General features: G+C 61.9%; 1 protein-coding gene across 2 annotated transcripts in view; it reads left to right on the top strand.

Moving 5' to 3' along the window:
* The window catches only part of ITPR3 (inositol 1,4,5-trisphosphate receptor type 3), a 62,180-nt gene extending 48,527 nt beyond the window's left edge, over window positions 1-13,653 (top strand). For both annotated transcript variants that reach the window (XM_053913717.2, XM_053913718.1), the window contains 24 exons: window positions 428-618; window positions 1,199-1,347; window positions 1,486-1,594; window positions 1,697-1,787; window positions 1,889-2,058; window positions 3,211-3,385; window positions 3,544-3,728; window positions 3,889-4,089; window positions 4,222-4,332; window positions 4,776-4,871; window positions 4,995-5,096; window positions 5,183-5,269; window positions 5,732-5,842; window positions 5,942-6,134; window positions 6,337-6,462; window positions 6,898-7,070; window positions 7,710-7,874; window positions 8,473-8,665; window positions 9,120-9,224; window positions 9,303-9,430; window positions 10,210-10,375; window positions 11,010-11,170; window positions 12,161-12,322; window positions 12,788-13,653. In XM_053913717.2, the coding sequence (XP_053769692.1) occupies window positions 428-618; window positions 1,199-1,347; window positions 1,486-1,594; window positions 1,697-1,787; window positions 1,889-2,058; window positions 3,211-3,385; window positions 3,544-3,728; window positions 3,889-4,089; window positions 4,222-4,332; window positions 4,776-4,871; window positions 4,995-5,096; window positions 5,183-5,269; window positions 5,732-5,842; window positions 5,942-6,134; window positions 6,337-6,462; window positions 6,898-7,070; window positions 7,710-7,874; window positions 8,473-8,665; window positions 9,120-9,224; window positions 9,303-9,430; window positions 10,210-10,375; window positions 11,010-11,170; window positions 12,161-12,322; window positions 12,788-12,856 (3,419 nt within the window). In that variant the 3' untranslated portion in view covers window positions 12,857-13,653. The remainder of the gene's footprint in view (window positions 1-427; window positions 619-1,198; window positions 1,348-1,485; window positions 1,595-1,696; window positions 1,788-1,888; window positions 2,059-3,210; window positions 3,386-3,543; window positions 3,729-3,888; window positions 4,090-4,221; window positions 4,333-4,775; window positions 4,872-4,994; window positions 5,097-5,182; window positions 5,270-5,731; window positions 5,843-5,941; window positions 6,135-6,336; window positions 6,463-6,897; window positions 7,071-7,709; window positions 7,875-8,472; window positions 8,666-9,119; window positions 9,225-9,302; window positions 9,431-10,209; window positions 10,376-11,009; window positions 11,171-12,160; window positions 12,323-12,787) is intronic.
* The last annotated feature ends 214 nt before the right edge of the window (window positions 13,654-13,867 follow it).

Genomic DNA, 13,867 nt, shown 5'->3' on the forward strand with positions numbered 1-13,867 from the left:
TTATTCCTGAGCCCATCCATCCTCTGCTCCCAGGCGCTTCTCAGTAAGTCCTTCTTGGTGTCTAACTGGCATCTTGGCAACTGAGAGGCTGTTTTCTCCCCGAGGCAGCTCCCAGAGGAGAACGCTGGGTGGCGCTCCTCACCCGGAGTGCTGTGCCTGCCCATGGTCTCAGGCAGGAGGGAGGACTGCAGGCTGTTAGGGAGAGTGGGGAAGCGGAGGGGTCTGGGTGGATCCAGCATGAAATTGAAAAGGCAGAAACTCCCTCTTTTTATCCCAAAAGGGGAAGAGGGTACCTCAGTCCAAGTGGAGCCAGGAGGGGGGGTCCCTGCACCCAGAGCCTTGGTGTAGTTCACCTTGTTCCCCAGTCTGGCAGCCCTGGGCCTGGCCCCTCTGGCTGGCTAAGCCTCTCCACCCTCTCCCCAACCAGCCAAGGGCCGGGGCATCTCGCTGCCCATGGACTTGGACGCCCACATTAGCTTGCTGCTCAGCAGTGGTGCCAGCTCTGTGGCTGCCGCCCAGCGGAACGCTTCCAACTACAAGGTGGCCACGCGGCCCTTCCCTCGAGTCACCCCCACTGCCAACCAGTGGGACTACAAGAACATCATTGAGAAGCTGCAGGTGCGTGCGGGCTGTCCAGCGCAGGAGCGGCTGTGCAAGGGCTGTTCTCGAGGAGCATCCCTTCCTGTGCTGCCCACACTCCCTGGGAAAGGGCTGCTCAGCTCGGCCCATCCTCGGGGGCTGCGAAGCGCAAGCCCGGGCAGAGGTCATTCTAGGGGAGCCAGGGGAACCCAGGGATCCGCCAGTGGTGCTCAGAGAGGGTTGGGACGCCCCATAGTCAGACAGCACCTCATTGTGTGCGCCATGCACCTGTGGCCCCTGTCTCGTTGGCCTGTAGAGGGTGTGGTGGCTCATTATCCCCGTGTGGTGGGAGACAGGCCCTGAGAGGGCGGGCGAGGGGTTTGCCCAAAGTCACAGGGCTAGAGGACAGCCGGCCACTTCCAAGCCATGGGCCCTTGAATAGACAGATGTCATGCTTTGTGCGGGGTGGCTGGGTTGGCTCAGGACCCCCAGACCTGTGCGGGGCAATCTGTGGGGCTATTTAGTGCTGGGGTACAGGAATGGCAGTCAAGCTGCCATCATCCCTTGGGCCTGGGGGCCTGCATCTCGCGTGGTGGTGACCCAATCTGGCCCACCACAGGACATTATCACGGCCCTGGAGGAGCGCCTGAAGCCCCTGGTGCAGGCTGAGCTGTCTGTGCTGGTGGACGTCCTGCACTGGCCCGAGCTGCTCTTCCTGGAGGGCAGTGAGGCCCACCAGCGCTGCGAGAGTGGGGGCTTCCTGTCCAAGTGAGGGGGGCACCCGGGGCGATGTGGGGTGGGGAGCCTGGGACAGGGAGGGGCCCAGGAGGGCCCAGGACGGGGCGGGGACTGTGTCTAGAGGGAGGTCTTGGGACTGCCCCAGTGTACCCTCCTTCCTGCTGCCAGGCTGATCCAGCACACCCAGGACCTCGTGGAGTCGGAGGAGAAGCTGTGTGTCAAGGTGCTGCGGACCCTGCAGCAGATGCTGCTCAAGAAGGCCAAGTACGGCGACCGGGTGAGTGCCAGGTGGCCCACACCAGGGTGCAGGGGCCAGGGCTGTCGGGCCAGTGGTTCAAAGGCACGAAGCACACTGTGGGGCCTTGCTCCTTCCCTCCAGGGCAACCAGCTACGCAAGATGCTGCTGCAAAACTACCTCCAGCACCGCAAGTCCAGCTCTCGGGGGGACCTTCCTGACCCCATGGGCATCGGTCAGTACCGCCTCCTCTGCTCTGCCTCTGGGTGGCCTGTTTGCCCAGCCCTGGGCCCTCCCACCCATTAGCTCCCCCTCAAGCGAGTCTCCCCATTCCAGGCCTAGACCAAGACTGGTCAGCAATCGCGGCCACCCAGTGCCGGCTGGACAAGGAGGGGGCCACCAAGCTGGTGTGTGACCTCATCACCAGCACCAAGAACGAGAAGATCTTCCAGGAGAGCATCGGCCTGGCCATCCGCCTGCTGGATGGCGGCAACACCGAGATCCAGGTGCGGGGTGGGCGGGTGTGGGGCGCCAGGGGCTCGCCTCCTTTTGGTGGTGAATCCCACTCAGGAGGGGGACAGTGTGCCCAGTTGCTTATTTATGGGGTCTTGGCTGCTGGGCTGAGTACCTGTGGCCAGCTCTCTACCCACATCTGCCCCTGTGTCACGTGGCCACTCTTCTATCTGCGCACACTTTTCTCTGCTCCAGCCAGGCCTGAGCCTGCCCCCCTACCATCCTGCCCTCCATTATATCCACCATTCTTGCCTCAGCCTCTGCCCGGGCCTCCGTCCCACCTCTCCCACATCCTCCTCAGCCTTTGGTGCCCAGCTAGAGGCCTGCCTCCTCCAGAAAGCCCTCTCGGGTTGCTTTATCCCCAGTCATTCTTCCATTCTTTCAGCAAGTCTGCATCTAGTGCCTTCTGTGTGCCTGGCAGTGTTTGAGGCACTAAATATTCGGCAGTGAACAAAAAACAAAACCCATGTGATCTTGGCACTTACAGCCCAGGGGTGACAACAGCCAATGACTGTGGTCCCTGCGTAACACAGAGGGCATGTCGGATGGAGATCATTCAGGCAGGAGTATCTTAGCGGGAGTATTCAGGAAGGCCCCGGAGGTGGCATGTAGGCAGTGGGCAGGGTGCGCCAGGCGGAGCAGGCAGCTGGCACAAAGGTGGTGAATAGGAGGTGGCTTATGTGTCTGGAGGGGGTAGAGGAGGTGTGTGTGTGTGGGGGGGGGGGGTCAGGGAGGCATGGTTTTTCCTTTGAGTAAGATGGGGCCACTGCAGGGTTTGGAGCAGAGACAGGATGGGACTTAGATGTCAGAGGGACTCCTTGGCTGCTGTGCGGGCCCAGATGAGGGCCCGGGGCAGAGGCAGAAGGCGGTCAGGAGGCTAGTGCCAGCTGCCAGCATCACAGTTAACAGCAGTTACAGGCCCTTGCCCTTCCATCACCCCCTACCCAGCCTTAGTCTCAAGGTGCAGGGGTGTCTCTGGCTCCCACCCTCAGTCTGGTTTGGGCATGTCTGCGGGGCCCATCTGTGCCCCATCCCTGTCCCTGCAACACAGGACAGAGGCCTCCGGGGCTGTACTAAGGGTTGCTTAGAGCCAGGCCCAGTGCTGGGCTGCCCCTAACTGCCGCCATGAACCCATCCACCCCTAGAAATCCTTCTACAACCTGATGACAAGCGACAAGAAGTCGGAGCGCTTCTTCAAGGTGCTGCATGACCGCATGAAGCGGGCCCAGCAGGAGACCAAGTCCACGGTGGCCGTCAACATGAGTGACCTGGGTAGCCAGCCCCGAGAGGACCGGGAGCCAGCAGACCCCACCACCAAAGGTCAGGGTTGGGCCAGAGACACAGGGACAGGTGGGGGTGTTGGGTGGTGGGCTCAGAGGGCGTCACAGGCAGGGATGAGGGCTCAGGTTGTGAACACGGGGTGAGGGTGAGGGCCTGGCCCTCCAGCAGCCCCAGCCTCACCAGGCCTTGCCCTACAGGCCGTGTGGCCTCCTTCTCCATGCCTGGCTCCTCATCTCGCTATTCACTGGGCCCCAGCCTGCGCCGGGGGCACGAGGTGGGCGAGCGTGTGCAGAGCAACGAGATGGGAACGTCCGTGCTCATCATGCAGCCCATCCTGCGCTTCCTGCAGCTGCTGTGTGAGAACCACAACCGGGACCTGCAGGTGAGCCCCTCGGCACAGGCCCGCCCCTTCCCTGCTGCCCTGCGCGCCTGTGGGGCCCCGCCCCTGCCTTCTGGCCTCAGCACCTCTGCTCTGCAGCCAGTGGTCCCCAGTGGCAGGACTGGTCCCCAGCCGCGCCACGCCCACCTCGTCTGCTCTGCAGAACTTCCTGCGCTGTCAGAACAACAAGACCAACTACAACCTGGTGTGCGAGACGCTGCAGTTCCTGGACATCATGTGCGGCAGCACCACGGGAGGCCTGGGGCTGCTGGGGCTCTACATCAACGAGGACAACGTGGGCCTCGTCACTCAGACCCTGGAGACCCTCACCGAGTACTGCCAGGGCCCCTGCCACGAAAACCAGGTGAGCAGCAGCCGGCAGCCGCGCGGACGGGTGGGAGGATGGAGCAGGCTGGACAGGGGAGGGGCTGAGGCCCCTGGAGCCACCACCGTTCTGAGGGGCCCGGGCCCTGTGTCCCCACACTGCCCCTGCCAGACCTGCATCGTGACGCATGAGTCCAATGGCATAGACATCATCACTGCGCTGATTCTCAACGACATCAGTCCCCTGTGCAAGTACCGGATGGACCTGGTGCTGCAGCTCAAGGTGGGGCCGTGGCAGCCCACGTGAGTGCTGCACAGGCGTGCGTGTGATGTGTGCTCACACGTGCACGTGGCATGTCACACACATGCTGGTATGTGCGGTGTGGGTCCACCTGTACAAGCATGTGGTGGCATGTGCAGGCTGCACGTGTGTAGTGTGTGTGTTTATTTGTACACACGAGTGAATGTGTGAACAGTTACTCTAGAAGCAAGCCTACTCATGGTGTATCCAAAGGCCTCCTGTGCCTGTGCCTGCTGCCTGGGGGGTTGAGCGTGCCTTCCATAGTGTGGGGGTGGAGGTGGCCTGTGGGTGGCCTGGATATGGGGACGCTTCTCAGCAAGCCTCGGGTCAGTGGGGGATGGGGAGGCTGGGAGGGGTGATTACGGAGTACTCGGCAGTGGGGGTGGGGGCCCTCAGACTGTGGCCTGTCTCCCCCCTCCGCCTAGGACAATGCCTCCAAGCTGCTCCTGGCTCTGATGGAGAGCCGGCATGACAGCGAGAATGCTGAGCGCATCCTCATCAGCCTGCGGCCCCAGGAGCTGGTGAGGCTGGGCAGGCGGGTGGGTGGGAAGGGGCCCCTGCTGGGGTGTGTGGGCATGGGGATTAGGGCCCAGCCTGCCCGACACCCCAGGAAGAGGGCATTCGAGCAGGCACTGCCCCGCCAGGTGGACGTCATCAAGAAGGCCTACCTGCAGGAGGAGGAGCGTGAGAATTCAGAGGTGAGCCCGCGTGAAGTGGGCCACAACATCTACATCCTGGCGCTGCAGGTACCAGCCCCACCCCGCGGGCCCAGCCCCTGGCGACCCCTCTCCCAGCACTGACGCTGCGGTGACTGCACTGCCCTCTCGCTCAGCTCTCCAGACACAACAAACAGCTGCAGCACCTGCTGAAGCCTGTGAAGCGCATCCAAGAGGAAGAGGCTGAGGGCATCTCTTCCATGGTGGGGGTCGGAACAGGGGTGGGCGTGGGGATGGGGCTTAGGCCTAGGGGCGGGGCTGGCAGGAGAGTGGGTGGGCTGTTATGGGGATGGGAGGCTGGGATTTGAGGGCGGGGCTATGCCCGAGGGAGGGTGGGGGATGAGGTGGGCGTGGCCAGGGGGTGTGGCCTGGATCTAAATTAAAAGCAAGGATCTGTGAACCAAGCTAGAATTGGGGGCCTGCAGCCAAGGAGTGAAGCCAGGACTTAGAAGCAGGAGCAGGGCTGGAGCGGGGTCTGCAAGCCTGGAGCAGGACCAAGGGCGCACCTGGGCAAGACCGAGGGCACTGTTATGGGATTGCATGGCTCTCCCACCCCCTCCTACCCCTTTGGGGCTGGCTGGGGATGCTACTCACTGGGGTGTGGTCCAGAGCTGGGCTCAGGCCTTGTGGGCCCGGCCTGACCTCAGTGGCTTCACCACCCCCAGCTCAGCCTCAACAATAAGCAGCTGTCACAGATGCTCAAACCCTCAGCACCTGTGCAGGAGGAGGAGGAGGACCCGCTGGCCTACTATGAGAACCACACATCCCAGATTGAGGTGGGGACTAACGGTGGCAGGAGCACGGTGCGGGGGGAGGGCATGAGCTCGGCCCTGGAGGCCTCGGCCCGGGTGCGACCATGTGCCTGTATGCGCCAGATCGTGAGGCAGGACCGCAGCATGGAGCAGATTGTGTTCCCGGTGCCTGGCATCTGCCAGTTCCTGACAGAGGAGACCAAGCACCGGCTCTTCACCACCACGGAGCAGGACGAGCAGGGCAGCAAAGTGAGCGACTTCTTCGACCAGTCCTCCTTCCTGCACAACGAGATGGAGTGGCAGCGCAAGCTCCGCAGTGAGGACCCCTCGGGGCGGGAGGGCCCGCCGCGCTTCCCGGGGCCTCCCTCCCCCGCTGGGGGCTGCCCCACCCTCACTCCTAGGACGGCTCCAGTGTTTTCCTCTGAAGGGGGGGCTGGCGCTGGGGTGGGCAGTGGGCGCACGATGGGGGAGCCGATGGTGTTGGTCAGGGACCCCCTGACACCAGCCTCCCCCTTCAGGCATGCCGCTGATCTACTGGTTCTCTCGCCGCATGACCCTGTGGGGCAGCATCTCCTTCAACCTGGCCGTGTTTATCAACATCATCATCGCCTTCTTTTACCCCTACGTGGAGGGCGCATCCACAGGTCAGGACGGGGGGCTGGCAGGCACGGGCCTTGGAGCTCACAGGCCTCCTCCCCGGGACCGGGTAGAGCCTGGGGGCCAGCTAAGCTATGAGGGGACCAGGTGCAGACTGGAGAGAAGCACTTCCCTGCATCGCCCTCTGAGCTGCACCCCCCATCGTGGGGAGACACAGGTGTGGTCTAGTGGGAGGGACAGGCTCCTTGACCTCTGGAGACAGCTCACACGTGTGTGTCCACATGTGAGCCAGAGACCACATTTGGTGGCAGCAGCTGGAGAGCATCTCCCACCTCAGGCCTAGTGATGCAGGTGTGGTGGGGGTCCCTAGAACCAGGTGACTAGGAACTTAGTAGGGAAGGCTTCCAGGAAGGGGTGTTCCTTGGGGCCCACTGGGGGGCGGGGCTTGAGCATGCCATGCTTAGCCCTGCCTCCGGCCCCAGGGGTGCTGGGCTCCCCAGTCATCTCGCTGCTCTTCTGGATTCTCGTCTGCTCCTCCATCGCCGCTCTGTTCACCAAGCGCTACAGCGTCCGCCCACTCATCGCGGCGCTCATCCTGCGCTCCATCTACTACCTGGGCATTGGGCCCACGCTCAACATCCTGGGCGCCCTCAACGTGAGTGCCGGGGGGCCCCTCCCCACACCAACCAGCCACCTCCCAGCAGGCACTGCTCTGCCCCACCCCCTTGCCCCTGGGTCGGGGTCCCAAATTCATTATGGACCTGCAGTGGGGACCCCTCTGTGCCTCCTCCGTCTCCCTGGACAACCTGGAAGCTGGTCCCAGACATAGCCATCCAGCCGGGAGTCACTTTGGAGCCCCGGTTTCGGGGCCGCTGTGCACACGGTGTTGGCTGCACCGCCCACACGCACTGTTCCCATGGAGGACAGCAAAGATTTACAGACAGCACAGAGTCGTATGTCATGGCAGTTTCCTGACAGACGCTGAGCAAGGGGGCTGTCTTTTCCTAACTTAGTCACTGTGAAGGCTGAGGGTGGTCTTCTCCTTTTACTTAATATCACTTTCTTCCTGGAACTGGGGGATCCAGGTGGCTTCTCCTTTATTTTAGTCCTAGGAGCCCAGGTGCATTTCTGGAAGCATTTTCGTTAGTGCTGCGTCTGCCAGGCTGAGCAGGAGCAGCTGAGATCCACTCCACGGGAGGCGTGGCCTCTGAGCTGGGCAGCGGGCGGGGCCGTGGGGGTGGAGATTGAGGGTGGGCAGCGGGGCCTGACCCCCATGCCCTGCACTCGCCCCCAGCTGACCAACAAGATCGTGTTCGTGGTGAGCTTCGTGGGCAACCGTGGCACCTTCATCCGGGGCTATAAGGCCATGGTCATGGACGTGGAGTTCCTCTACCATGTGGGCTACATCCTGACTAGCGTCCTGGGCCTCTTTGCCCATGAGCTCTTCTACAGCATCCTGGTGAGACCTGCGGAGGGCCAGGCTGGGGGGGGTGCAGGGCAGCTGGGGCCGTGCAGGGTGAGTTGCTCGTGGCCCTGCGGCACCAGTCTCTGTCACGTCCTCCTGCTGCTAGGCCTCCTGCTGACTGGCCCTCAAGGCTCTGATGGCCACTCCTGGCCTCTGTCCGACCCATCACCCCTGTATGGTGCTGGTTTAAGCCTGGACTCTGGCACCAGCCCATCCTAGTTTAGCTACTACTAGCTGTGTGACTTTGGACAAGATTCTTCACGGCTCTGTGCCTCAGTTTCCCCGTCTGTAAAACAGGGATTTTTAACAGCACCTACCTTCTAGCATAACTATGAGGATAAAACGAGCGAAGGCCCATAACCACATGTAGCAAGTGTACCGGCAGAGTTGGCCGTCCCCTCCCTGTGTGTGTGGCACCTGCCTGCCCCTTGGTCCCTCCCTTTCCTTGGACTTAGAACCCCAGGTTCCTTCAAGAAGCCTCCATATCGGGCCCGCGGGTGGGGCTATGCCTGCCCAAGTGCAGACCGCTGGAGGAGGCCTTGGGAAACCACGGGCATCCCCAGGTCCTCAAGGCCTCATCTCTGCCCTGCAGCTCTTTGACCTCATTTACCGTGAGGAGACCCTGTTCAACGTCATCAAGAGCGTGACCCGCAACGGCCGCTCCATCCTGCTGACCGCCCTGTTGGCCCTCATTCTCGTCTACCTCTTCTCCATCGTCGGCTTCCTCTTCCTCAAGGATGACTTCATCCTCGAGGTTGACCGGCTGCCCAGCAACCATTCCAGAGGTCTGGGGCCCCTCGCTGGGCGGTGTGGGATGAGGGCCTTTCCAGGTGACCGACACCAGGACCAGGACCAGGGCCTGGGACTGCTTAACCTCCTGCCTCCGTTTCTTGTACTGGGTTCTGGGGGAGCCTAGCTCACACCTCCCCCTTCCCTGGTACAGACTGCGGGGTGGGAGGGCCTTGGGCCTGCTTCTGCCTGAGGAGCCACTTGGCTTGCCAACCTTGTCATTCATGTTAGACGCAGGGTTTGTAGGGGCTGCCCGTGTGCCAGGCCTGGGGTTGCACACCCCGGCGGGGCAGGGGCATGAAGACCCTTCTGTGGTAGCCAGACAGAGTGGGGAGCTGGCAGGATCAGGGAAGGCTTCCTGGGGATTGTGATGCTCGGGAGGTTGTGAACCAGGGGGAAGGCAAGGCCAAGCATTTGACCTCCTACTGACCTTGTTTACGTCCCCTCCAGCCAGCCCCCTGGGGATGCCACATGGAGCTGCCACATTCATGGGCACGTGCAGTGGGGACGGGATAGGCTGCGTCTCAGGGGTCACAGTGCACGAGGGCCTGGAAGGTGAGTCGGCACTCTGGGTGGGGTGGGGTGCAGGCAGGTGGCCTGGCGCGAGCATGAGCACGCACGCTCCGCTTACAGAGGACGGGGAGCTGGACCACACGGAGCGAGCCTGTGACACCCTGCTGATGTGCATCGTCACGGTCATGAACCACGGGCTGCGCAATGGTGGCGGCGTCGGTGACATTCTCCGCAAGCCCTCCAAAGACGTGAGCCCCACCCGCCCCACTCCAGATCCAACTGGCTTAAGCCCTGGTGGGGTCGGCAGCCCTGAGCTTCCCACCTGCAGGACACAGCCGGACAGTGCAGCTTGGCCCTTCAGTCTTCAGTGTCTTAAGCCCCCATTTGGCCCCTCCTTTCTGTGCCTTTCCACTCCGTCGATAGAGCTACATTGTTGGGCCGTCCTCACCCCAGTCTGCAGACACCCCGCCAGCTAGCTCCCTGTGGCTGCTGTAAGGGAAGACCCTGGTAACCAAGCCTTGCCCAGACTGGGGAAGGCCTGAGTCAGCTGGTGGGCGGGTCTCTGGGCCCCATGGCTTCATCTGGGAGGCAGAGCTCCAGCCCACAGCAGGGGAGCTGAGTCGGGCTTCATTAAGAGGCCTCAGGATTTGGCTTGGGTAGCCCAGCCTTCCCAGGACAGCGGCCTGTCCCCAGTCTCATAGGGGTGAGAAGCCCTCTCCCTGGTCAGACAGAGGGTTTCTAGAACATGTGCAGCCTGGTGTATTGAGGGCGGGGCAGAGGGGTTCAGCTCTGGCTCTGCCCCTCACCAGAAGTTAGGGGCAGGCACAGGCCCAGCCTCGTAGTCCAGCTCGTTCTCTGGGGCTTTGTCCCGGCTGGCCTCCTTTCTGAGTCTGCTGTTTAGTCCACTTCTGCCATCTTCCTTCTGCTGTGGGCTGGGCCCCTCTATCGCAGCCCTGCCCCCCCCAGAGCCCTGCCTGCCAGGCGGCCTGGGGACTCCTGGGCCCAGCCTCTCTGCCCCGCCCCGCAGGAGTCTCTGTTCCCAGCCCGCGTGGTCTACGACCTGCTGTTCTTCTTCATCGTCATCATCATCGTGCTGAACCTCATCTTCGGGGTCATCATCGACACGTTTGCTGACCTGCGCAGCGAGAAGCAGAAGAAGGAGGAGATTCTCAAGACCACGTGCTTCATCTGCGGTGAGGCCTCGTTCCTATCCTGCAGAGGTCGCGGCGGGCCTGGGGCGCCTGTGGGCTGGGGCATTATCTGGGCCAGCGGCAGCCTCAGTTCGGCCCTTCCCCGGGTTCCGGTGGCCACAGGAGCTGCCCTGGGGCTGAGGGCTTGATGGCTGCTCAACTCCGAATTGGGACAATAGGACCCTGCCTGAACTTGGAGTAATGGAGTGGGAAAGGGCTTCAAACCATCCCTTTAAACACTCTCAGTTTGCAGAGGACACCAAAGCCCGGGCAGCAGCCTCGAGCCTCTGGTCTCAGTCCAGGGCTTTTCCTATCCCTGGTGTGAAGTGCTAGTCCCCTCGTGCTAAGCCACCTCCTGCTAAGGAACAGGTGTCACCTATAGGACAAATCCTGCTTCTCAGGGTTCAAGGAACTCTGGTGTTTGCTGCCGTTTTGGAGGGCTGCAGCTGAGGCAGGGCAGAATCCACACTGAGCGGCTAACAGAAGTGACCTAAATAGCCCAGAGAGGGCGGCTGCCCGCTCTCGGTGGACCTCGCCCGAGAGCAGATGCGCCTGCCGCGGGGTTGGTGTGTGTGGCCTCGCCGGCCCACAGGGACTCTTGGAGGCCGGTGGTTTCACCCCCCTTCTGCACCCTCAGGTCTGGAGAGAGACAAGTTCGATAACAAGACGGTGTCGTTTGAGGAGCACATCAAGTTGGAGCACAACATGTGGAACTACTTGTACTTCATCGTGCTGGTCCGTGTGAAAAACAAGACGGACTACACAGGGCCTGAGAGCTACGTGGCCCAGATGATCAAGGTGTGGGCCCTGGGAGGGGTGGCTACGGCCCCCATTACTGGCCAGGGAGGCCCGGGGGTGAGGCGGAACAGCAGCGGACACTTGTTGAAAGGCCAGGAGGGGAGCAGAGGAGCGGCTGGAGCCAGCCCTTGGGGACTCGGAGCCCGGCCAGCTGCCTGTGCTGCAGACAGCCCTGCTTGGGCTCTGTGGTCAAGACAAAGCCATGGCAAACCCATCGGCCCCAAAGGGCGGACATGGTGGCCCTGGGCCGTGGGTGCGTGATGCTGCGGTGGCGTGGCAGCAGGGCGGACCCTACTCTGGCTGCTGCCGTGGGCCATTCCGAGGGAATATATATGTATCGCTTTTGGGTAGCTGCTGCGGTGCGTCTTCAAGCTGCCGCACAGACTGCAGGCTGCGAGACGCATTTAGTGGGAGAGAGCTCTGTGTGTTTAAGTCTGTAGCTGGAGCTGATCTTTGAGCACAGGTCTGTCAGTTGGTCTGAGAACTCACAGCTTGCCACAGGGAACCAGAAAGCTGCCTGGAACCCCCTCCTGCTGGGAGCCATGGCTTTGCCTCTCACACAGGCTTCAGACCCAGTGTGCTCAGCAGGCCCCCTGCTCCCCATCGTGCCATCTGTCTGACTGGAACCTTCCTGGGGCGTGGGGCGTGCGTGTTGGGGGAGGAGAGAAGGGAAGGAAGGAAGGCAGTTCAGGGTCTGGTGCAGAGTCCCGGTCCCCCGTTCCCCCCAGTGGTGTTGAGAGTGAACAGATGGTGCTGATAGCAGTGAAAGACAAGGCAGCCTCACGGAAGTCAGTGCGTCACCGCGCTGGGCCCTAACCGCAGCGGGTTCACGGCCAGCTTGCTCCGGCCCTGGGGAGGACCCAGTCAGTGCAGACTGTCCCATGTCACGTCCCAGGGGAGTGCTTTGTCGAGGGCGGGGCAGTACTATTTTCTCAGCGTGGCTCTACCAGCCGGGCCACACTGTTCACCCCACTGCTGGTCTTTTTTCAGAACAAGAACCTGGACTGGTTCCCCCGGATGAGGGCCATGTCCCTGGTGAGCAACGAAGGGGAGGGGGAGCAGAACGAGATCCGGATCCTTCAGGACAAGCTTAATTCCACCATGAAGCTGGTGTCCCACCTCACTGCCCAGCTCAACGAGCTCAAGGAGCAGGTGTGCGCCCAGCCTGATCCAGGCGCCACCCTCGGGGTCCCACCAGGCAGCCCAGCCTGCCATGGGGGTGGAGGGAGTAGGTGCTGGGGCCTTCACATCTCTCCTTTCTCCCTGGCCCCCATTCTTGGGTTTGGGGTAGAAGACAGGTCCCAAAACCACACTCCCCTCCGAGGAAAGCTAGAGGGGGGCGGCGGCTCCCATCCTTGAGCCTCGGAAAGATGCAGCCACGCAGAACCTTGGCGCGTCCTCCTCTCCACCTGGCAGTGGCAGCGGGCTTAGGCAGCCCCTTTCCAGGGGGGTGGTTCCCCAGCGGCACCGCATCAGGGGTTTGCGACATGCTAATTGAGGACGAGTGTCTGGGGCTGACACCCTCACTGCACCCGGAGGGCCCTGAAAGGCAGCTGGGTCCGCAGTGGGAGGGTGGGCGCCGGGCGGCCTGACTCGCTGGCATCTGTTTAACCGTAGATGACGGAGCAGCGGAAACGCAGGCAGCGCTTGGGCTTCGTGGATGTCCAGAACTGCATGAGCCGCTGAGGAGAGCCACCAGGGCCCCATCAAAGGCCCGGACAGGTGCTGCTTGTACCGAGAGCTGTGACTGAAATACGGCCCCTTCCCTTTCGTTGGCTGGCCCAGCCAGCCCACCAGCTCTCAAGGCTAGGTGCCCACCCAGCCTCTAGCTCCTGCTCTGCCAGACAAGCCAGCCCAGGCTCTGACCGGCTTGGAGAGGGGAGCCACAGAGCTGACAGCCCTGCCTAGAGCCCTTAGGATTCAGAAACTCACCAGGAGTCAGTTTACCTTAATGTTTTAGGAAAGATGAGTCCTTTCAAAGGACTGTTGCTTTGTCTCCTGAAGCCGCAACTGACACTCCTTCACATTCCTGTTGTGGGCGACCAGGACCGGGGTCACCTCTGTATTCCAAGCACTACATTTTGTTGCTGCCGCCTCTGGGGGAGGTGCGGTAATGCTGTTGCTAGGGTTTCTAGGGCTTTGTTACTTAACTTATTCCCAGGCTGTGCCCAGCCCTGCCCCTGCCCACAGCTCCCTCTGTGCCTCGGATCTGCTGCAGACAGTGTAGACCTCACGGCGTGTCCGGGCCACCCCTCGGCACAGCCCCAGGTGGACTGCTGACTCCAGGATGGAGAGCCTTGCTCCTGGGACCTGCCTCTGCCTGGGGCTCCCGGGGAAGAGGCCCAGGCCCCAGTGACAGGGCTGGGGTGCGACAGAGTGGCTGGTTTTTGAATGCTTGTTTTTTCTTTTGGTGTAATGTTTTACAAATCTTTGGCCTGAGAACTAATATGTTAATTGCCTTAATAAATTAATAAAACTATAGAAAGGGATGCTGTTTCCTGTAGCCCTGGGGCTGTGGGGGTGATGTGGCCTGCTGGCTCGGCCTCGCCTTGGGCTCCCTGGAGATGGTGACACTGTCTCACAGGGGTCCCTAGACAGAACGAGAGCTGTATTGCAGTGTCCCAGGTCTGGGCCACAACCCCATGCGTTTCACTATGTGCGTTCCAAACACACTGAGGAGTCCAGGTGTGAAGAACT

This window comes from Desmodus rotundus, chromosome 11 (assembly GCF_022682495.2).
Source record: "Desmodus rotundus isolate HL8 chromosome 11, HLdesRot8A.1, whole genome shotgun sequence".
Classification (NCBI taxonomy): Eukaryota; Metazoa; Chordata; class Mammalia; order Chiroptera; family Phyllostomidae; genus Desmodus; species Desmodus rotundus.